The following is a 23,578-nucleotide window of genomic DNA, read 5'->3' on the forward strand; positions in this document are numbered from 1 at the left end:
CAAAAGATTCCCAGAGAAATAAATGTTGGCAACAGGATGATGAGCATCTCTCTCACCATATTTTCTTAAGAAAAATGGCAATAAGAAAGAACTAAATATAGTATAATCTTTAGAAGTACATAATATGCCAAAAATATCAGAACGAATACAAATAACCACGATGGCCAACCCCCCCCCCCCCCCCCCCCCCCCCCCATCTCAAATAAAGAAGTGATTCCACTTTTGTTCTCTAAACAAATTTATTTCAGAAAGAAGTACAAAATGTTGACATCTTCAAACAGATTTTTACTGACACATGGTTAAGAAAAAAAAATTATATTCGTCTTATTTCAATAGTCAAATATGCAAACGTCAGCCGAAGACAGAAGAACGAAATGATGTTGAAGGTCCATCAGCGGCAGTGCCGAAAAAATGTTAGCGTATTTAGTCTGCTGCTCACAGATGGTTGGAGGGATTTACACACAGTATCATCAGATATTATTGTAGGCGACTTTCTTATGTGAAAGCACGGGTACAGTATGTTGAAAGTCTGCATGTGTAGTGTACCAACAGACAACTTCACACATTAAATAACATCAATGAAGTCATAATGACACATACGTTTCAGTACTGAATTATTGGGTTAGTTTTCAGTCATCCGTTGTAGTTCGGCACTAACATAAAGATCAACCCCTGATAAACACAAAATATTACTGATACTTAAGTCCGATTGTATCATTAACAAACACATCAGTTTTCACTGCTGGCTACCAAATGGATTTTTAGAGTAACAAAGAGGCAAACAAGGAACCGGAGTGTTTCTCATCCTGAACGAGGACAGATCATCACACTAATTCTTCCTCGTTGTGGTAATAATGTGGCTATTGCATTGTTATACGTCAGCACGGCCACTTAACTGTTGAAACCATGCAGAGGTAAAGGTCACGGCCTCCTGGAGTCATAGATATGATACCAACTGTTCTTAGTATTTTCTTTAAAAGAACTTTAAAACAGTCTGAATGTGACAACAAATTAAACACTGTGTCTCATGAAGCTTGGACTTAAAAGAAACTCACAACTCGTACGTTATATCTTTGTAAACAAGATGCATGATGGCAAAGACGCTTAGTACCATTGTCACTGGCAGCTACATGGACAATAATTAATATTAAGGCTAAATAACAGATACAAGTCAAATGTTTTCACAATTATTCAATTGTGCCCAGTCCCTTTCAGTGACTAGTTCCTATGTGGACTGTAAACAAGGTCTTAGAAATTGTGGAGTCGATGGATGGAAGTTAGAAGGGATGAGTAGGTCTGTGGAGTAGTGTCAGGAATCGTTGAACCTCCAGGTGTGAGTGTGTATATAATATATATATATACTTGTAGGTGTGTGTAAGGGCTTAAGGTCGCATGTCTCCTCAGCTCAGCACCATCTACTCATCTGACTTCATCTTCATCTGTGCCTGCATCTGAGCGATCATCTCCTGCATGCGTCTCAGCTGCAGAGAGGGGAGAAAACATGCAAATACAAATGTAAGAAAAGATTACATATGTATGTTTCATCTGTGCTACTCTTAAAAAAAACTAAAAACTTAAAAGAACGCAGGATCCAGACATTTCTTTTTGTATTTGTTACCATTGCGTTAATAATTATGTCTCTATCACAATAAACTAACTTGAAGAAGGTCTCAGTTAGACAGTTAAGAACCCTCTGCATGATTATTTAGTTTAGCATTTCGAGTAGCAGAAAGAGGATATTATTTGTGAAACAACTGATGAAAAGCATAGACTATAGTTACGATAAACATGTTCAAATGTTAGTCTAATGTCTGTTTACTTTTCAAGGGAAATAGAAAAAAACCAAAAAAAAAACAGATATGGATTCACTTTTTCAAAAGAAAAAAAGATGAAATAGTCCCAACTCTTGTAGAAAAAAAAGTCTTTACATTTCTTACATTTATTCACAGTAACAAAACTGCTGCACACTTGTAAATAAAGAGATGCCTGTCGAGTCACGACCGAATGAAATGAAGCGTGAATTGATCACTATAATTCATTATGATACAATAGATGTATATTGAGGTTGATCGTGATTAAAGTGATGTGGTTCAAAAGAACATGAAATCAATAAATCGCTGAAAGGTCAATAAATGTTTATTGGGACGTCGTGGAAAAAGAAAGCTGGGGGCGATGTGCTGCTGGGTCTTATAAGGAGTAAGTACGCCATCTTGTGGCTGTTGATTAAACTACAAATGGTAAATGTTGGAACTCCTTAAATAAAACTATTATTTAACCTTGATCTGTCAGTTCTAATCATTCAAATAAAGCTGCAACTTAAACTGATGACGTGAGGGTTATTATATGGAATCTTCAAAAAAGAAAGTTTGACATTTTACTGCAGGCAATTTACATGTTTAATGTTTTATGTGTAGTAAATAAAAGTTCATTAAAATGATTACATTTGTTATGTTTGTAAATATACTAATAAATTCAAATATTTCTAACCATATTGGTATATTGATGATAATGTAATAAAGCCCAACATTCATGTGAATACACCGTGAAGACAATTTGCACGATTTGAAAATATCAAATGATTTTGTAGGACAACGTTTTCTAATTCTTTCTATTATCACAGCTATCTGCTTTACTAAATTTACAGTGAAATTAAAGGACTTTATAAGGAACCTCATACTTAGCTGAAACTGACAAGTTGCTGATATCCAGGTTTTTAAGCATATTCCAAGTAAAGTTTCCAATTAAACCTATTTAGACTTAAATCCAAACTTAAGTCTAAATAGGTTTAATTGGAAACTTTAGGTTTCTAATTTAGTGGGAATTAGACACCAATTCCCATTGAATTAATATAAATTACGAAATAAACTAAGTCATACTGAAAAATCTCTTAATTTTCTAATTGCTTAGAACACAAGTGCTCAACTTGTTCCAGGAGTTTTTCTAATAAATATCGCTTACATATCACATCCCCTCTGGGACAACATTAGGGAATCTAGGGAGTAACATGGGTTATTGTATTATTTCCTTCCACCAAAAACCCTGACGGCATGTCAACAACTGAACGGCTGTGCCTTCAGGTTTGTGTTTCAGGCTCTTGGTGGTACTGAGGTCATTCCCACCATAAAACTGCACCAGGACATCCAGGCAGGAAGTGATGACATATCCTGCCTGGGCACATTGTTTACAAACAGCTCTGATTGCACCCCGCCCGCTCATGACGGCACACTGCAGCAGGAGCACAAACAAGCCAATCTAGAGCAATCAGGAAACAGGTTATTACCTGATGACATGAGGGCTCCGGGGCCCATCAGGTAAACAATGCATATCGAGCTTTTTTCTTTCTCCCTTTAGAATATAGTTAATAAAAAGGAAACACTTTTGGAAGAAGGGGAGGGAGGTTCTCCTGAAGCCCATCATTGTTGAAGAAATGAGGCGAGTAGGCATGTAGATGTTTATGCACAACTGTCTATTCAAGATTTATTTAAAAACATCGCTGTTGCAGCTTTGTGTTCTTACCTCTGCCTCTTTCTGTAGCAGGATCTGGTCCTTATCCATCACATCTTCATCTACAGCTCTGCAAGAGGAAAACACAACAAATATAATACATTAACTTTGATTTAAACTGGAGTAATTTATGTGCTTTGTAAGTGATATGAAACACCAGCTCACCTGCCCACTCTCTTCAGCCTCTCTGAGCGGAAGTTCTCATAATGCAGGTCCTGTGTCACCTCCTGGAGGTCTTGCATGTGAGTCCTGAAACAACCAAAACATACCCTCAGTTGTTCATGCACACTAGAGGGCAGCAAAGCTTGATCTATTCTTTTTCCTCTGGACAACAGACCTCAGGTAGGAACTCTGTCCAGGTTTCAGATGATTCATTTTCTAGAGCGTCCGTCTCAAGGTTCTTTACCCAATAATACTCACACAAGCATGGTGCGCAGTTTGAGGAAGTCATTGTGCTCAGGGTTCTCCACCTCTACCACTCCCCACGGGTAAAGACGACCACGGATCTTCTTACCCTTCACCTCAATCAGCTGGTTGGAGCCAATCACAGCAAAGGGAATGCTGGCCTGGGAAAGGAAATTAAAAGTCAGTGGATGCCCAGACAGAAACAAAATCAGAGGAAGGGGTATGGCAGGAGATATGGAGAATGGAGGTATCAGTAAGGCTGCAGTGAAGGGAAACAGGGAGGAAAAGAAAAAGAGCAGCTTCCAGCACTGAGACATTGGACGGAAACATCCGATATACTTTTGTAAGTACGTGTAAAGCCTGTCCCGCTCTCACCTTCAGCACTCTGGTCTGTTCCTTGAACTCCTCATCCTCGTCAGAGTCTGCATCTGGAAGCTGATAGATTCTGATCCCGTGCTCTGCAATCTCGTCCAAGATCTGAAAGACGGGAGCAGATGAAACTAAGAGTTAGAGGTAGCGCCATGACCTCATTGTGACCTTCTGATATGTCTACTAACATAGGTCAAAATCCCCAGGAGCAAAGGACATTGTTGTTGTTGGCATTTACTTCACCTCTCACTTTTCACCCGTGGTACAATTCATGTACCTGCTTTCAGTAAGGCACCTACTACTGCAGTATTTACAAAACAGGTGCCTTCACTGTAAACTATGAATTATGGGACAAATAAACCTGCTGTTGCTTTGACCCAGAAATAGAAAATACGAGAGCTGTATAGAGTAATGTAATATAAAGGTGTGTGTGTGTGTGTGTGTAACTATCTGGTGTTGCAATAACACAGTTAATTAAAGCCCCCCATCGGGGAAAAGAGTAGGGGTGAGGCTGGAGAGTAGACAGGTGAAAAATAACAATCTGTGTGTGCGTTCAAGATCTGAAAGAGTCTGAAGTTCTCACCCTCCTTTAGTTCTTCGACCGGTGAAGAAACAAGTTGAAACAAAGGAGCTTTCTTTACCACTACCTCAGGGACAGATGTCAGTATTTATTATTCTAAACATCAAAGCTGCATTTTTCTTTTGTTTTCCCAAGGGCAGAATTTTTAAATCCACAATGTAGCCTTATGTAATGGAGCCAAAAAATGTCAAGCGTTGTTTTCCTGACTTTTTGGGGCACTTTCATGTGCTGTGGTGTATAATAGGACAGTAGTGAGTCAGCCAGGAGTCTGGGAAGTGAGCGCAGGTTTTCCTACGGAGCGCAGCTCCTGTTTGAGTCCTTGTTATGGCTGTCGCTTGTTTTCTCAGCGAGCTCTGTGCGCAGTGCTTGTGAGATAGTGTGTGTGCGGGGAGAATCGGGTATTGTTGTGAGGCAGATCTAAAAACAAACAGACTTTGCAGGGCTCGGAGGAGAGCGTGACACCGGACCAGAGTCTCTTTTTCCCTCCATTAACTTAAACACATAGGGGTTTACAGGAGCCTCCGACATAGAAGCTGGATAAACACCAGGCTGGTGGGGCAGCACATAGAAAGTTTTGGGAAATTGTGTGCTCGGTGGGAAAATAAACAGGCATGACACAATGGCAGGAAAAAATGAAACAAACAACAAAATGTACTTACACAAGAAGATGTGATAAAACAGGAAGAATCAAAATGAAAACCATTGAGCAACAATTTATATATTGGAGCTCCCACGATCCTACCGTGATAAACTTGCTATCGAAGATGGATAAAACTCCAACAAAGTATCTGAAACATCATCTGGTCAGCACACAACACAAGTCTGTTGTCAGCCATCATCTGTTTCCTGCCCTTGCTAATCCAAAATAGTTGTTTACCTGAAAGATTTTGTTCTGTAACATGTGCTTAGTACGGCCTGACACCTATAATCAAGACCTCTCTGGGATGAAGGGATGTCAAAATCACTGCCTCTTCCAAACCCCAGTTGTCTCCTTCTGATTTACTGTACACCGTGTAGGCCTTAATCCTTAACGTTACACCAGCCTCTCCTCCCGTAATGGTGTATTCAAGTTGGCACGGGGTATTTGGCAGTGGGAGACATTTTGATTTTATGACCATCCTGTCTGCATATAATTCCACGCTCGCCCCCACCCCTCTCTGCACTGTTATGGTTGGCCGTACAGGTCCACTCAATGCTGTGAGGGCAGCATACAAACAATACCACACATGATTCTGCCTCGACATTAATTAGAAAAGGAAGCCAAAGGTTTATCGCCTCATGTTTCTGGCTCGCGTCACAAAATATGAAGCATTGTTTGTGGAAATACTCCGTCATGTGCGGTGGCAACGATAAATGTGAGGGCGGAGGCTGATGCTGTTAGCTCAAAATTCATAAGAGAAACACATTGCAAGTGAATCATGCAAGAGGTGTATTTCCAAACAAAAGTCAGACTACGTCGAGTCTTGAAATAGAGGTATGAAATATACTGTGGTGGTATTATGAAGCCCTAAATATAGCATATCTGTAAGTCCATACATATATAATTACACAGTGTGATGTGGTGGGAGATGTGGCAAAGCAGTGTTTCTGCAATTGTACAGCAGGCTGGGCCAAAACCTCCAATCCCAATGCAACGAGCTACAAACCAATCATTAAAGGGATGAGCTGCTTTATCACGTCAACCTGCTACTGGAAAAAATGTTTTCACAATCTATCCATTGCCGTGGGCAAACCCACAAAAATACGAATGACTCAAACATTTGTGCAGCTGTGAAAAATCCTCCTCGGTCAAACCTTACTGAAAAGAAACAAATACCTGCAAAAGAAACAAAACAGGGGATTGTGGTGAATACTGCGGTTCTTTAGCAAGTACCCACACAACCAAACATAGACACACAATCACAAAGCTCTCTGGTGTGATAGCTGAACAGACCCGAGCCAGTTCTGGCCTGGTGTGGTTTGTCTCCGTTACACTAATACTGCAAACATCGAACAATACTTGGAAGTAGATACATGTAGTACAGCATTCTTAGCCAAGCAACAATGCAGACAGAGAAAAACAAAACATGAGAAAACAATGTAACTACATCTCGACAATAATCAAGACTAATTAAGAAGAGCAAGAATTGGAAGAATAGTGGGCCCATCAGAGCGTCTTTATATAACCTTTATGTAACGTCACTGCTGCTTGCCAGCTTCAACAGATCTGGAACCATGGGAAAGAAATGGTGCATCACTGCCCTCAAAAGAAGTGCATCTGATCAGTTTGCAGGAGCTTTTGGTTTCACACTGAGAAATCACATTAACCCCTTCAGTCACACTGTTTCTAAACTCTTTTATTCTATCTGAAATAGTAATTATAATCTTGCAATAAATAATGCCATCCCTCACCAATAAACACCCTCAGCATGTTTTAACTGTTATTCAAAACTATTAACACTAAGAGAATTCAAATAAAGGTTGGATGCACATTATATGTTTGTGAAGACCAACGCACTGACAGGACACTGCAAGTTGTGAGGCTGAGGAACAGGGGCCGTCTTATTCCCAAGGCTGAAGAAGTTATTAAAGGATTTTCCTGGCCATGGTGGGTGCTTTGTGTCCTTTATGAGATTCCCATAAGTCCACTGCTTGTGAACAATACAACTGCTTAGTTTGCACCTTATAAACCCAGGTATTTACCTTAACCCAAACTCTTTGTTCCTTTGATGATAACCCTGCAAACACACGGGTCAACCCGTTGCATTTAATAGCAACTAAATTAAACAAAAGCTGAGAGTTTCACACTACAGGCATTAAACTCCCACTTAGTTTTAGCACTTGCCAGACTAAACTACACACAAACAGTAAGGACATTGTGTTTTTGTGCCATTTCAAGTTTTTTCTCCCTTTTTAAAATGGTGCTACATTTAATAATAATAACGCATCTGTGGGAATCCAACTTTATTTCAAGTACGCAGGTTAAGGTTCAGATGACCTCATTTATAGAGACACTTTCACTGAAGTGATCTTATCCCTGTCCCCCCATCACTGACGGCCAAAGTCAAGCCAGACTCACAACAAGAAAAAACATGGGGTGATGAGCTGAGGCAGATAGCTGGGAGGCAAAACATCTAACCTGAACCTGTTATTGTCTTCCAGTTAATATCACCATGCGGCCACCAAAACACTTAACATCCTCTCAATACAGGGCGTCGAATGTACTCGTCACAGAGGCTCTTCAAACACTAGAAGTGGAGATGTGCATCGATGTGACTGAAAGACAGTCTGACCACTGGTTGCAGAGGAATTACGGTCACGTTGACGTCAACGTTAGGTCTGGAAACGTGAGTGAAGGATGCCTTTAGGTAACCAAAGCTGATAAACAGGACAGATAGTGGTACTAAATGAAGACAACAGACTCCCACTGAAAATGTGGCATCTGGGAGATGAATGGTGGATGAATTCCCAGATCCTTGGATTTGAAAGGCCTTCACTTAAAAAGTGTTTTTTTTTTTTTTTACTGCATCAGTTGGAAAGTGCTTAACACATTCACCCATTCACTTAAACAACAATGGCAACAGTTGTGATGCAAGGGCAGTTAGAATTTGGTGTCTTGCTTAATTAAGGACACTTCCTTCCACAAGACAAGGGTATCAAACTCACTACCTTGTAATTGGAAGTGAGCCACTTTACCGAATCACAGCGGCCCCATTGAAATGGTGGACCCACTCGTTGAACAAACATCTTGTTAAAGAATTGAATAAAGAAGTGAAGGTACATTAAAATGTGAATACATTCCACAGAAAATCTCACCGTGACAACTATTTAATGGCAGCTTGAAAAAAAAAAGTGATAACAGGTGTCTCCAGTAGTAAATATGATAGTTACAGAATGTTAATACGAATTAAATAAGCTGTCTATAAACTAATCTATGATGGAAAAACCAACCAATCCACTAAACAAGACTAGTCTAATCAAATTAACTATCTATTCAGTCACTGTTTTCTCATGAGGCTTTACTGCCACCCAAAGTAAATCTGCCCACAAAGATGCATTTTGACGCTGGATTAAGAGCACTCAGATCTCCATGTCATTAGAATTGTTCACGACACACAGAGACATAGCTCAATTACAAGGTTACAAAACAAGTGAGATCTGGTATGAAAAAAATTTGAGGTCATTGCGTGCTAGACTCTGACTAATATTACAGTATGTAGTGGCCTAACTGAATTTGCGGACATGAAGATGCATGCTTTTCTCATGCCAGGAAACGCCTTTCAACTAACCGGCTCTCTCCTGCCTGCAGGGAGTCTGAGGGGGTGCGGGAGCCCCAACAATACCCAATCTAGGAGGGCTGGAGGGATTTAGACCTCATACCAGCCTCCTGCACAAACACTCATACACCAAAAGCAAATTGCAGTATCACTTTTTGAACCAGTTTAAATCAGTGTCAGGAGAAGGAAAAAGAGCTTGTAAGTTATGTACGTGGAGCTTTAGAGCTCTTGGAGGTCCGAGACTCAGAATACATGTCATTAGTCACTATAACCTCCATTCAGAACATCTAAAGGGGAAATCTCACCGACATCAGTACAGGACCGACTCTGACACATAGCAACACGAGGAGAACAATACCTTTCTGTTCACAGGATTAAAGACACTTGCACAGAAACACATTCCAGATATGTTGAGTCGGTGCGCACTAGATCAAATCCACCAGAATGGCTGGATTTATCTTCATAGGAGGTATGGACAGAAAGTACGGAGGATGACCAACAACCATGGAAATGTGAAGGCATCATACCATGATTTCAATGACAATCAATCCCCAGGCATGCGGACACAGAGACACGCACACACAGAGTCTTGACTGCGCATTAGTACAGTTGAGACCACCCACCTCTGCCTGTGATCAAAAAGCATGGAGAGATACAATCAGGCCATTCATGTAATCTGGTATTTAAGCGAGATTTAGAAGGGGACAGTTTAGGATTTACACCACAGATCAGATTTTTCTCCTTGGTCTGCTAATCAAAAGAGTGTCAGCAGTAGCAGCAGAGAGTGACGAAGGAGCAGGGCACAAAGTTCTAACACCATCTTTTCAGGTTGGCCCTTGAACAAGGAAACTTGCCGTTTTCACACAGCTGCCAGCTTGTGCTTTCTCCACTTGAGAACACATGGTGTGTAATAGGGCTGCTTGTTCCATAAGGAAATACGTATATTTATTGTTTTAAAATCTGCAGAGATGTGGATGCAAGCCCTGGCACAATGACCGCTGGAGGTCAGAAAAATAAATATGTCCGCGTGTTCGAAACACTGGCAGGAAAAGGAGCCAGCACAAGCTGACCAGGGACTCACACAGGCGCAAACCATGAAATAATCACCTCTGTAATCAGTTCTTCCCTGTGAGGCATCCGTGTAAACATGTAGAATGAACAAATATTGTATTGTGGATTGAAGCTGAGCAGCCAATAAGTATAACTTGATGTAGCTCATAAGTGAGATATTCCTGCAACAAAATCTGAGATCTGAGAGCCACAGTTCACCCCAGTGGTAGGACAGCTCATACCATGTATGATCTGTGCTGTAGGTGTAATATACTATTCAAAGGGGCAAACACAACTGAGGCCTACACAAATATGTCAATATAAGAAAAGAGACTTCATCGAACAGAACGGCACATTTTTAATTAGATTGATGAATGTTGATTTAACCTTGATTTTACTACACAATACTGGGAAAATAACTTATTCAATCTACCCAATATTATATAGACGTTTAATCTAGAATGAAGTAACCATCATCATGTTTTGTCTTACATCAGGAATCCGGTCCAAACCAGATGAATACTGTCCTTTATGTTCATACAGAAAACAACCAGTAAAGCACTTGAAGACTAAAGCCCCACACCGGATATGACTGAGAGGTCCCAGACTGAGAGGATCAGCCCCTCAATATACCCTCCTCAGGGCAACTTATGAGCTACCGACAAGAGGGTAGGAAATTGGCATTAGTGAAAGTTTGAAAAAAGAAAAAAAGAAGAAGAAAGACATAACACAAACAAGCAGAGGGAGAGCATCAGAGGCTGCTGTGTGTGGCACTGCCAGCAGGGGAAGGACTGAGCGAGAGGCAGGCACAACTAAAGGGATGAAAGGTAAACGAGGGGAGGCTGGTTCTTTTGTCCTGGCAGAGCTGTGCAGGGCCAGTAGGTTGTGTCTTGTCAGTGGAACACACTTGACACATTGCAGGAAACCTATATTGTTCTGTACAAGCTGTTTCCCCCTAATAGTAAGAGAAAGGGCTGGACGAGGATTTAGGATGGAGGTGTCCCATTTACTCAGAGACAAATGGCTCCGAACGGTGAGAAAGCGCCCGGCAAAAAAAACAAGCCAATAAATTGTATAGGAGAAACAGTGGGAATAATCAATCATTCTCCCGCACTCAGCCTTTTGGCAGGTTCTTGGCTTCTGGCACACTGACCTCAAAGAGAGGCCTGGTGTGCTGCTTCGCTGTATGGGACTGTACGACAGGAGTCAGGCACGTACACCTAAGAGCCACTTCAACTAATCTGATCAGCCTACAAACACTCAAGCCAGTTCTCCTGGGAGACACTTAATAGAGATTAATGGGCATTACTATGTTGTTTCATATTTACAATGATTATGTTTCCATACAGCCATGGAACCTGGTTACTGTAACAAATCAAGTATGTCCAAACATAAAACATTATAATTGCGTTACGTGTAATTGTGTGATTAGGAGTTGTTGTCAACCTATGTTGTTCATTCAGCATTTAACTTGAACTAATAAACCAACACAATAATGTTATTTTTCAGCTATAAAAAAGTGCTCTACTTCAGCCACACATCTACAGACACAACTTCTCCATAAATGAGGTCTTTGTGATAAACAAAGCCAAACACAATATGATCAGATATTGGAATACAAACATTTCACCATCACAAGCACCTTTTTATCTTTTAAAAACATGTTATGTTTACAATCCAAGCAAGGAAAAGCCACAATACTGAAAGTATTTTGTCCAATCAAAACAAAGCTATCTTACAGTATGATACACTGACACAAAATAAACTCATTTATACGAGTTCAAATGAAGATAAAAGTTGTACATGTCTAAACTGAAGACAAACAAGAGATAACAGCACTAATACACCCTCCTTAGAGACGCATAGTAGCGTTTCTAAATTTGGGTCGGATAGCACAATTAAGTCTCCGTATTTCCTGGCAGTAATGGCTCGTCCAGGAACTCACCGTCATTAGAGAGGGCCGAGATGAACCGAAATGCCTTATTTTCAGTGTAAACAGAAAGAAACCTAATTGTCTGTTTAGTGTAGTAAAGTGTGTTTTTTCCATAGCTAAATGTTATGGATTTGTGTGCGTGTGCTTATGTATAAATTTTCTTGAACTCTCCAGCTAATTGCTGCTTAGTGTACAGTGGGAAATGTCTGTTAAGGGAACACTTAGCAGAGCGTGTGAATAAACTGTTGGACAGACAGAGCTGTGGTCCAAATGGATACAGGTCAGATCAAAGCGATACTGGCACTAGCATTTCCACTGCCCAATTTCATAATCTACCACTTTAGTGCTACACATTCATTGTATAGCAACAAAAACACACCCAAAATTCAAACAAAAATTATGCCAAAAGTTCACTCAAGACAGCTGACCTGCTGGATGCTGCCAGCAGGATCAGCAAGCCAACACGCTTGGTGGTTTTCTGTAGTTTGAGGCGGGGGTCAGAGTTGGCAGGAAACATGGTGTTGTTCATCTGGGTTGCCAGAGGAACACTTACAAGGTTTGTGAAAGGTCACAACACAAAACAACACTACAGAGTAAAATTTGACCGACTGGTCCCTTTAGGGCACTAAAGAGGAGGAAATTCACCTCCAATGCCTGAGCCAAATCAATGACATTTTTGAGTTTCAATATCTTGTGTATGGGAGATGCTAGTTCCTGTTGTCTTAGGAAGTACAGGAAGAAAAGCCATGTGTCCCGAATGGCCTCACGGTGACGTGCTGAATCCCTAAGGTGCTGCATCAGCGATTTGACTGTTGGAGCTTCAAACACAATAAAGAAGAGAAAAGAACAGAGCTGGACTGCTGTTAGCCCAGCAGCCCGACGCCTGCCAGACCACCGGCTCCAAGCCCTGAATAAGAGCCAGGTGGGAGGTCTGGGTGTACTCAGGAAGGTGTCGAGACAGGCTGACATTTAATTATAAAAAAAAAAAAAGAGAGAGAGAGAAGCAGGCTTATTTACACCAAAGCCTCGATTGTTACTTTCATATTGAATTGATTTGAAAATGAACACATCATGATTAACGGTTTTGCCTTTTACTGACGAAAAATTGCAAAGCAATTCCTGCCGCAAAGTCTGAGGGACACTTTAAGTACGCTTAATTTTCACCTTGTCAAACAATGTTAAGCATCGGTGCTTGAAACTTTGCCAACTAGTGAAAAAATTGTCATAATTTCATAATGAATGGCCTAATAAATCAATTATTTCAGCTCTTCCATCTATCCAGACTTAAAGCAAGGAGGCCAGGAAAGAAGAGATGTAGCTCATGCTGGTGTGTGATGGCTTGACAAGCAGACTGCATCACCATAATGTATTATTCAGAACTATCTTGGTATCAGGTTCTATCAGGTTTCTGGTACTGCCATACCTTTTATACACAACAGCAGAGTGCCTCATTCCCATCAACAGCTAGTGCAAAAAGGCTAACTCATCTTGAGTGTAAGAGGTTATCAGCTGAACACAGCTTTGAGAGGTGTATATGTGTTACGTTGTACTACAGTCCTTTCCTCTTCAGGACAGCAGGAAGCTGAGGAGCGTGCAGGCAGGCAGGCAGGCAGACACTTGGGTGAGCTCCAACAGGAAGTATCTGGGCCGGGTTGAGACTGGATGAGATGTGCTCAATCTACTTTATATACAACACTCTTTTCCTCCGTCCGTCCCTCCTACTGTTTCCTCTCTGATGTGGCCCCTCCCTGTACTTTTTAACAATCTGGCAGCACCATCAAAAATACACACACACAAAAAGGCCATAAAGGTATCACTCTGATTACACATGGAAGTGAGCACTATCACAAGAACATAAAAATCTATGACACATCGGCATGCCAATATAGCTGGATAAGTGATTTCGCTATTTTCAGTGAATTACTTCATTCCTTTAATATGATGAGCCACTTTGTAATGTCTAAACAATGCAGCTGCTGATGGGATATGAACACGGGCATAGCAGATTCAAATCAAGTTTGCAATATCCTCACAAGTGTTAAGACTTTCCAGCTTTGTGCCAAGAATAGCATCTTGAGGAACTATGAAAATAAATCTAGTGTTTGTAAAATAATAAAGTGTGTGTGTGTGTGTGTGTGTGTGTGTGTGTGTGTGTGTGTGTGTGTGTGTGTGTGTGTGTGTGTGTGTGTGTGTGTGTGTGTGTGTGTGTGTGTGTGTGTGTATTAAACACACCCTCCTCTTCAGGCGATCCCTTTCTTTCAGCGTCAGTGTGTCAGCCTTCGCGATGACTGGGACGATATTGACTTTACTGTGAATGGCCTTCATGAACTCCACATCCAGAGGTTTCAATCTACGAAAAATAAAAAAAGACAAGGATGAGCTCAAGCATTGAGGACACACCGAGTAAACCTGAGAGTCATCTTGCTTAGAAATCTAAAAACAGTGAGTGGGATTATTTATTGAATATTGCATTTCAAACACAAGTTAAGCTCATTCTTAGTGTTGCAAGGTGGCAACTGTTTTGTTTACCCGTGTCCAAATGGAGAAATGAAGTAGAAGCAGCAGTGCACCCTGTTGTCCACTATGTGTCTGCGGTTCAGTCCACTCTCATCATGCAGGTATCGCTCAAACTGATTATCAATGTACTGGATGATGGTCTTGAAGCTGATGTTAAACACAACAAAGAGAATATATTACTCAGAATGGGTGACACTATCACATGTTGCTTGGGGGGAAAAAAAATAATCACAACATCCTGTAGGTAAAAGTGATGAAAGGTTTTTGTAAATGACTGAGATTGTTTATGAACAACACACACAACAGGGACTTACATTTCTCCGACTCAGATTTGGCCACATTAGAGACGTCGATAACATAAAGTACATTAAGAGTTAGTCTGTGAATACAAATGTAGAAATCGGCAGGGAACAACACAGGTAAACTCTGAGGGGTCAAAACCACTTCCACTCATGATTAACTTTCATATTGGGGTGACATATTATATCACTGTATATTTCTATAAATCTTTCTATCAATTCTCTTTTTTATGTTGGGAGACCACAAAATATCTACTTCGATGATGGAGGAAGATAAACTGCTTTCACTTGGAGGATTTGAAGATATCTTCATCTATGTGGTGTAAATAACTTCAAACTCATTTGAATTAATCAAACAAAGTAATATTACGCTTATTACATTGCAAAAACTACTCAAAAACAAGAGGAGAAAAGATAACAAACTGTTACAAAGGCATCACTGAAATGAAGATGCCGAAGAAGCAGACACTCCTCCTGATACTTTAACCACGCACAGACGCACACACAAACACACAGAGAGGAGAATGGAATCCATACACAGGGGATGTGGAGGGAGGAAAGGTAGGAGAGAAGGAGTTTAGAAAACAGTTTTTTAGAAAGGGAGCGGTAGAGGACAGGAGGGAGCGATGAGTGAGCCCGCTGGGGATCTCTCAATTTGTTATCATTCCTCCAGCGTGTGTAAACACACCAGTCCTGGCTGTTGATGGCATCACCATATCCAGGAGTGTCAACCACGGTGAGACGAAGCTTTACTCCCCTCTCTTCAATTTCCACAGTTGATGCCTCGATCTGCACCGTCCTCTCAATCTTCTCTGTGGGGTCAAAGCGCAAAAATCAAAAACAAACTGTACCCAAATAAATTCACACTGTCGACATCTAAAACTCAAGCAGGGTAATTTGTTGCACAAACAAAATACTTTTAGAAATTGAATAAAATCATACAAATTTGTCATATCAAACAAAAATGTGCTTTCTTAACTACATCAACTAAGCAGATAGGGAGTGGATGAATGTTTTTGAGTCAGAAAAGTCTTAATCTAAGTCATAAGAAGGGCAGGGCCATATTGAGAGACAACAGCATTCCCAGCATTCCTCTTGAAATGCTGCTCTGCTGGAGATATTGCTGCAGATATTTCTCTATTATTACAGTGTGTGTGTGTGTGTTGTTGGCAGTACCTGCTGCACCAGGGATGTAGCGCTCAGGGTACAGATCAGTGAGGAACAAACTGTTTATTAGTGTGGATTTCCCCAGACCAGACTCTCCTGAAGAGACAAAGACAAACAGAGAGAGAGAAATATGTTTTTATTCCCAATGATATTATTTGTTAACAACAAAAAGGACAAGGCTGATTACTCACCTACAACCATGAGGGTGAATTCAAAACCTTTCTTCACAGATTTTCTGTGTACTTGGTTTGGGAGATTGGCAAATCCTACATAACCTGCTGCATCTGGGAACTGTGGTAAACACAAACATAGAAAATGTTCCACATTATTATCACAAAGTACATTCAGAAAGTCACAAACAAATATATAACGCCCCTTATTTAAAACCATGAGACAATGATGAAATGTTGATGTTACGTGATTTCCAACTTTAAACAGCTTGTTCTTTTCACTCTGTGAGGTTGCTTAACATGTCCTGTCTAACATTTCTCATCATTTTATGAGGTGTTTCAGAAAACGTGCAAGTCAGTGTAAACGAGTCGGACTGATGATGCATATAGTTGAGGAATGCCAACAAGCAATAAAGCCTTCCCGTGAAACACTTGCATTTTTTTCCAGGATATCCTCTCTGGATGCTTGTGCTCGCATGTGTGCATGAGATTACAAGTGCCATGACTGTTAATCACCAAAGACTCCTACTGTAGACTTTGTGGATGTGTCATATTTCATTCTGAAACCTGTAAATACGTTGACCTTTCTTCCTTTTACTCACCTTCCCTTTTTCTCCAGATTGAGACATTGCGATTGTTTATTGGATGAGCCTGCAGAAAGATAAAAAGAGATGCCAAAGTGGATGAAATTATCAAAATATGTATGAAATAAGCATTAGTACAAAGTCATAGGAGCATAAATGTAACTCTTGTGACCAAAGAGTTGGAATCCATAAGCAATAACAAGTACAACAGATTTTAGAAATGACATCAATTAGCTGCTAATGTGAATCACACAAATAATACTTGGGATTAGACAAAGTGTGTGTGTGGCAATGGTTATACCTCTGTGAGTGGTGGTCATCCAAAACTTTGAAAACCACCCACCAAAACAGCTTAACACAACCCAGCAGCAGATATCAATTTGGAAAAAAAGTAAAAACATTTGGTCAATGCGTCTCGTTGGTGCTTGGCAAATTTAAACTGTCCCTTGTGAAAGTGGTCTTTCCATTACTTTTCTCTAGCTGTCAGCTTGCAATCACAGATACCCAGAAGCATTGTTTATCTTTCAATCACATATGTTGAATACTTTATTTTTCTCATCTTAAGAAAAGCAAAACACCACAAGGATTTATGAAATCGTCCTCAATGATTTCAGACTGATGGTTTCTCTTCCCGGAACACCATCACAGAAGGAGCAGTGATTAAAGCAGCTGGGTGATAATTTGTTCCCGGGCTCCCTTTAAATTGCTGCAGTCTTGGGTACGCCATACTCCTCCTGCCTGGTTCTATGACCCTGGGCAGACGACAGAGCAACAAGGCTGCTTGATAAATTAGCTACATAATGACAGAGCAGGAAGAGCAGGCTCCATTCTATCACCGACACAGTGGCCCTTGACAAGAGGGGTGTGATAAGCATTAGAAATAGGCAGACTGCCATGTGCTGCCAAACAGGGATGCACTCTGGTTATGTCATTTTAGCGAAGCGAAAGAAGTTCATGGGAACCTCAGCTGACCGCTCCTCACTGGCCTGTGACAAACACACACGATGGACACAAGGGGATCCATTTCACTGATTTAAACATATTTTAGATGGTAGATAAAGGTGCATTCTGTATTTACATGAAGTCAGAAGAGATCCCTCTTATCGACTGGGTGGTTTCAACAAGCTCACAGGGGGAACAATGCTTGTTTATCCCTTTAGTTGCTGAAATCTTTCTTATACAAGGCAGCTCAGCTGGTGGAGGGGAGTGAACACACGCCTCACCCTCCACAGTATTCTTTCTCGAACAATAAGTAGGACAGCGAGGGGGACACCAGTATCTTAGTGGGGAGTGTGCCAGATTGGGAGCTAAAATACCACAAGTAACATGGAATGGTGTCAATATATTGCTATGACAAAGTATGATAGCATATGATAACACTACTCCAATATGAATGTATGTGTATGAATGTGACTGAGAACGTATCCAGTAAGTAGCTTTCCCTGGGATGATGCTATAGCGCTGTGTAGTGCGCAGTGGTTTGAGTTAGGGACAGATCTTGAGTGTAGTTTGCTTCTTCTCCCTGTGTACAGGTTTTCTCCAGGTACACCGGTTTACTACCAATCAAAAAACCTTTATGTGAAGTTGTTTGGTGACTCAAAATTACCCATAGGTGTGAATGTGACATTCTACAGTTGTATAACTCTGAATGTTCCGTGTGATGGACTGGTGACCTGGGCAAGACGCACCCTGCCTTCACACATTGCCTTCAGTGGGGTAAAGCAAGTATAGAAGTTGGTTGGTTGGATGAAAGGCCTCTCAGTCCAATCATTCATAAATATTTGTAAATACTCATGGAAAGTTCATTTAGCTCATAAATACACGGCATATGTGCTCCTGGCAACTTCTTTGTCTTGGGAGATTAACCATCCACATCAATACATGTGTCCTGGTGGAGGTTACATAGAAAATAAAAGAAGCACTGATCAGGACTAGGGGTTTGAGCTTTGCCTTTGTCCAAAGTAGTGCAAGGACATTCTAAAGCCACGGTAAAAGAGAGTTGACCTGTTTCAAATATATCAATACTGAACTAAACTGTACTCTCAGATGAAACATGAATTGGTGTTTGGTTTTCAATGTGCGTGTATAAAGGAAGTGGGTGGGCAACAAACTGTAAAGCACTTTGTGCTGCATTTTGTTGTACAAAAAGTGCTATATAAATAAAGTTTGATTCGATTTGATTTGACTATTATACATGCATGGACTTGCTGCACTATTTGGGAGTTTAGTTTGTGTGGTTAAATCTGCTGAAAAAGACTGATGACAGAATGTGCGGCAAAAGTGTCAAAACCTGCTTCAGAATTTAAATGTTTCACTGAAGTGTGAAAATTAGTAACCTGCCTATATGGTGAGAAAATCAGGCAGCACATGACCAAAATCACAAGGATTTGAAGTCATGAGCAAAACAAATTGTAACGGATTTGATTGTCAACGGCATCGTGACACACTTTGTCAGGCCTGAGGCAAAGTGGCTGTTGACCATTGAGGGTTATCATCTCCAAAACCAAAATGCCAGAGCAACTTATTTGCTGGTTTCAAACACAACAGAGTTGTGCTTTCATTGTAAATGAGCATCTGAATCAATGCAGCAGCCCACACAAGTACAATCAAGTGTATCACACACAAATACACATGCTCCAAGTGTTATTCCTCTTCAAGCTCTGTGGGAACCGGCATTAGTCCGACAGCAGATTAATTAAAGCGTTCCAATATCGCAGTTGTAATCTCACAAAGACAACACAACAGGACAGACAAGCGGGAGGCGCACTCCAATAACACTCTCTTAATAATGGACATTTAATCGGCCAGGCTGCTGAGCTACTTACACACACACACACACATGCACACAAAGCCATCAATGAGCCAGACATGGGGGAGATTAAACAGTTCGGGCCAAAAGGGAAAAATGCCACCTTGGTAAAGCCAAAGTTGTTGGCATGTAATGCATTTACAGTTGATTTATTGGCTGGAGTGAAGCAATAAAGGGGCAGCAGGGCTGGTGGAACTATTTACCTTCCTGACAGAAAGTGTCAAAGGTTCACACACCCTCTCTCTTTAGATTAAGGGATTTCTATGCTTATTGGAAACAGTGAAACAATCATTTCACACTATGGACACTTGAACAAGGTGGAGTTAAAACAAAAATGGTAATTTACTGGCAACTGATCAAAGCAACAGGAATTCCTAAGCTGCTGAGCAATATAAAGTGATGCCTGGCTCATGTAAAGGCATGTACACGCAGCCACGCAACAACACAGAGAAGCACGGACTTGACTGTAGTAAAGTAGCCTTTGGCAGGACTAAAGGTTGTGGTGGTGGTCAACATGACTGTCATGACGATGTGATACTGGTTTTTAAGCTGCAGTTTCAGCAACACTTTATAATATGAGCCCTGTGAGAGGAAAAAGAGCCACAATGGGCGGAATCAAAAAAGGCTTTCAACCATGAGGAAACCAGCGGGCCTGTTTGTAGGACACACACAGGCTATAAAGCACAGGATGGATGGTTTATGATGATGGGGACATGGCAGGAAGTCACTAAAAGCAAGCAGGAGACGTACAAAACCAAATACTTACAGAGTAGTCGTGAAACATGATTGTTTACCTGGAACATGAATTCATGTGATCAATGATGTGCTGCGGCAAGTCATCTAACGTTTTTATCCCACTCAAGAACTGTAAGAGTTATGATTTGATAGTGAGAACGAGTTACAGTTAAACAAATATTAAATTGTTTCTGGAGATGTTGCTCTTTTGCTGTTTATGTTAGAGGAACTTGTGTGTTTTTGGACTTGAACTCTGAAAAGTTGTAATATTTCAAAAAAAAAAATTGTAATAGCTTATATCATGGCATAATAAACTTGGACTTAAAAAATAAATCATTCAGACATGACTCACCATCATTATTGTGGTCACCTTAATAATCCCCTAAATCACCACAAAGGGAGGTATGTGGTTCTATGAAGAAACTGACTGGCTTCCATATACACTTAAGAATTTTTTAAAAATGTGCTTAATAGCAATAATATCTTAATTACCACTCCATACCAAGACCTATACTTGCCTCCCATCTGATAAGACAAACATAAAACAGTATAGCTTCAAGGGTTATACAAATACCATGTATATGAGAATTGATCAAAACTATTTTTGTCTAAGTGCCAGACTGTAAAATTAGATTTCATCACTGTATCACTAAAATTCCTAGTTTTTCCAGGGGTTTTACTGTTTTAGACAATCTTTTGAAAATTGACAGTTTGGGTCGCTGTGTGGAGTACGCTGTGAAGGAGAGGTGAAATCTGGACAAACAAATAAATGTGTGCTTATAAAATTGTATAGACTGTGAGAACTTTTTCAGCATTTGGTCTCATCCTCCCTAATGTTGAAAATCCAAGCTTAAAAGAAATTATTTTGAAGGTGGCCACGAAAGGACTAGTGACCTAGTGAAGGTGTAGATTGATTTTTGTTCATGAGAGCTGAATAAGGTTCAATGATAATCAGAATTAAACAGGAATGAAATGTAGACAAATGGATGAAAATGAGGGTGAGGTTCAATGTTTACTTGGAGATACAGAGAGTATGTATTATCATGTTTATCATATCCACTTGTAACAGTAAAAAGGGATAAGAATGAACGTCATTTCCAAAGCACTGCATCTCAGATTTGCAAATACAGCACCATGAATAAAGGTATCCTGCTGCGCAACATCAAACTTCAGACACAATTGTTCATTTCCACTTCAACGTAAGTTCTGTTTTTCCATTCACTCCACATCCCCTTATGGTTTATACTGTCAGACAAATGCCTTCCCTGGCGTTCCTGTGGCGGACAACATTTGCAGTCTTTAAGGTCTCAGGAAGGGGAAAGGTCAGAGAGCGGTGAAACCGCTGGGTCAGAGACCTCAGATGTCTTGGGATACCAAGTGATGTTGTTTCTCTGATATTACACTGATCTCTGCCCAATCGAGTTTGAAAATCTGAGTTTTTTTGTGTTTCACAGGACAGCTGCCAGCCTGAGATTACAGATTGTATATTCTGCAATCGTGCTCATAGCATTCACCACATTGCAAGAGAGGAAGTGAAATATGCATGTTTCCACTGAGCCAAAAACCCAAGCAAAGATGGATGATAACTCTTCAATGGTGGCCCTCTGCCACATCTTAGACAGCCTTATAATGAGAATATGTTTTTCTTTCCCACTGTTATTGTTTGATTGTCTGAATGCTAAATTTCTTTTTGTGTCAATGTCCTTAACAATCAAAGACCAGAGAAAAATCAGATGTCAGACAGTAAGGGCAAAGCTCAGGAAAGCCACACAAGAGGAAATGTATAAAAGTCAATACACTGAACAGCCTGTCAATCGCACTAATACGTGGAAATTTGTAGCCATGGCGAAGTAGAGAGTGTTTCCCTGCAGCTGCCAGGAATAAAGCGGGACAATAGAACAATAAATTAGTTCAAAGCTTCATGTGTTCAAAAGAAGAAGCCGAAGAGGAGGAGGAAGTGTTTATTTGGACAGTCGTGTTATTTAATGAAGGAAAATATAAAACAATGCTTCAGTCAAAAGCTATTACAGTTTGAAGCGTGGTTGAAGGCCTCTCTGTTAGATGTCCACCACACCCAGTCTGTCAGACGCTCACTCAGTTCACCAAACATCAGCTGTCAGACAGCTCGTGTGCGCTTTTACGCACAAAAGTTGGAGTAAATGCCAAAGCTCTTTAATAGGTTTCTCCCGGTGAATGAAAACGTGTCTATTAGTTTTATTTTGACCCCATAAAAGCATCGAAACTGTGTTGAAGTTACATGTCAAACTTTGGCAATGCAACAGTTGTTACCGCGGCCGGTGTCATGTTGCAGCTTCAACTGAGCCACCCGCGGACCTTCTTCCTCTCCGACTCACACTGGCTCTGACCGTCAGTGAATTAAACAACAACAAAAAGAACCGAGCAGTGTCCTACCTGTGCGTAATTTTGAGGTATTGTTAAACAACCGGAGCTTTTCGCCTCTCGTTGTTGTCCCAGCCCAGGAAGGGAAACCCGGAAACTGCTTCCCCGAGTCCGCCCTCGTTCCCGAAAATTTCTCATGACTGACGGCTACTGACGCCATTACGGCTCAACGCATGGAGGAGCTTGAGAGTGCGTCAGACTGTACTTCTTAGACCCAATATGGCTGCCAATGTATTTTAGTTTCTTCACATAACAGGTTGCAACAGGTTATTTTCCTGTGCGCCGTCTTTTGTTTAATATTTCTTATATTTTAAAGTGAGTTTAAATCCATGTTTCAAAACAAAGAGATGGTGACTGTTGAAAGAAACAAATGGAAATGGTTATTTAGACTAAATTATGTTTCAGAAAACACTGGGATTGTTGATGTAAGCTAGAATCCCTGAGAAATATAAATGAGCCAAAGGTCGTGGTAACTGATTGTACTTTAGTTTTTCTAAAAAGAAAACACATACAACTTACAATTTTAAGGTCGATGCATTTCCACTTTCCATCATAATGATTGATTGATTGATTGATTTGTTATTCTTTTTAAAGAAATCTACATTTTCCTCAATAATCAGATGCTAATACAGTAATAATGTCCTATATTGTGATTAAACGTATTTTAAATTGTTAATAATATTCTCTAATATCCACACGGCATAGTTAAAAATTGAAAGGACAAATAATCCAATAGCTGAGCAAAATAAAACATATTTAAAAAAAAAAAAACTCTTCGCATGCATTTAAGCTTTTCATTT

At 40.4% G+C, this 23,578-nt stretch overlaps 1 protein-coding gene across 1 annotated transcript; it reads right to left on the bottom strand.

Annotated features, from left to right (window-relative positions):
- Window positions 1–216: 216 nt before the first annotated feature.
- Window positions 217–22,895, bottom strand: LOC308112279 (septin-2). The gene is made up of 12 exons (XM_080467685.1): window positions 22,791–22,895; window positions 16,853–16,901; window positions 16,272–16,371; window positions 16,090–16,176; window positions 15,602–15,725; window positions 14,627–14,761; window positions 14,330–14,447; window positions 4,285–4,386; window positions 3,925–4,070; window positions 3,670–3,753; window positions 3,517–3,574; window positions 217–1,481 (listed from the first exon to the last, which is right to left on the bottom strand). The coding sequence occupies exons 2-12, from the start codon at window positions 16,877–16,879 to the stop codon at window positions 1,416–1,418; spliced, it is 1,047 nt and encodes a 348-aa protein (XP_080323811.1). The 5' UTR covers window positions 16,880–16,901; window positions 22,791–22,895; the 3' UTR covers window positions 217–1,415.
- Window positions 22,896–23,578: the final 683 nt, after the last annotated feature.

Source organism: Lipophrys pholis (assembly GCF_963383615.2).
Source record: "Lipophrys pholis genome assembly, chromosome: 7".
Lineage (NCBI taxonomy): Eukaryota > Metazoa > Chordata > Actinopteri > Blenniiformes > Blenniidae > Lipophrys > Lipophrys pholis.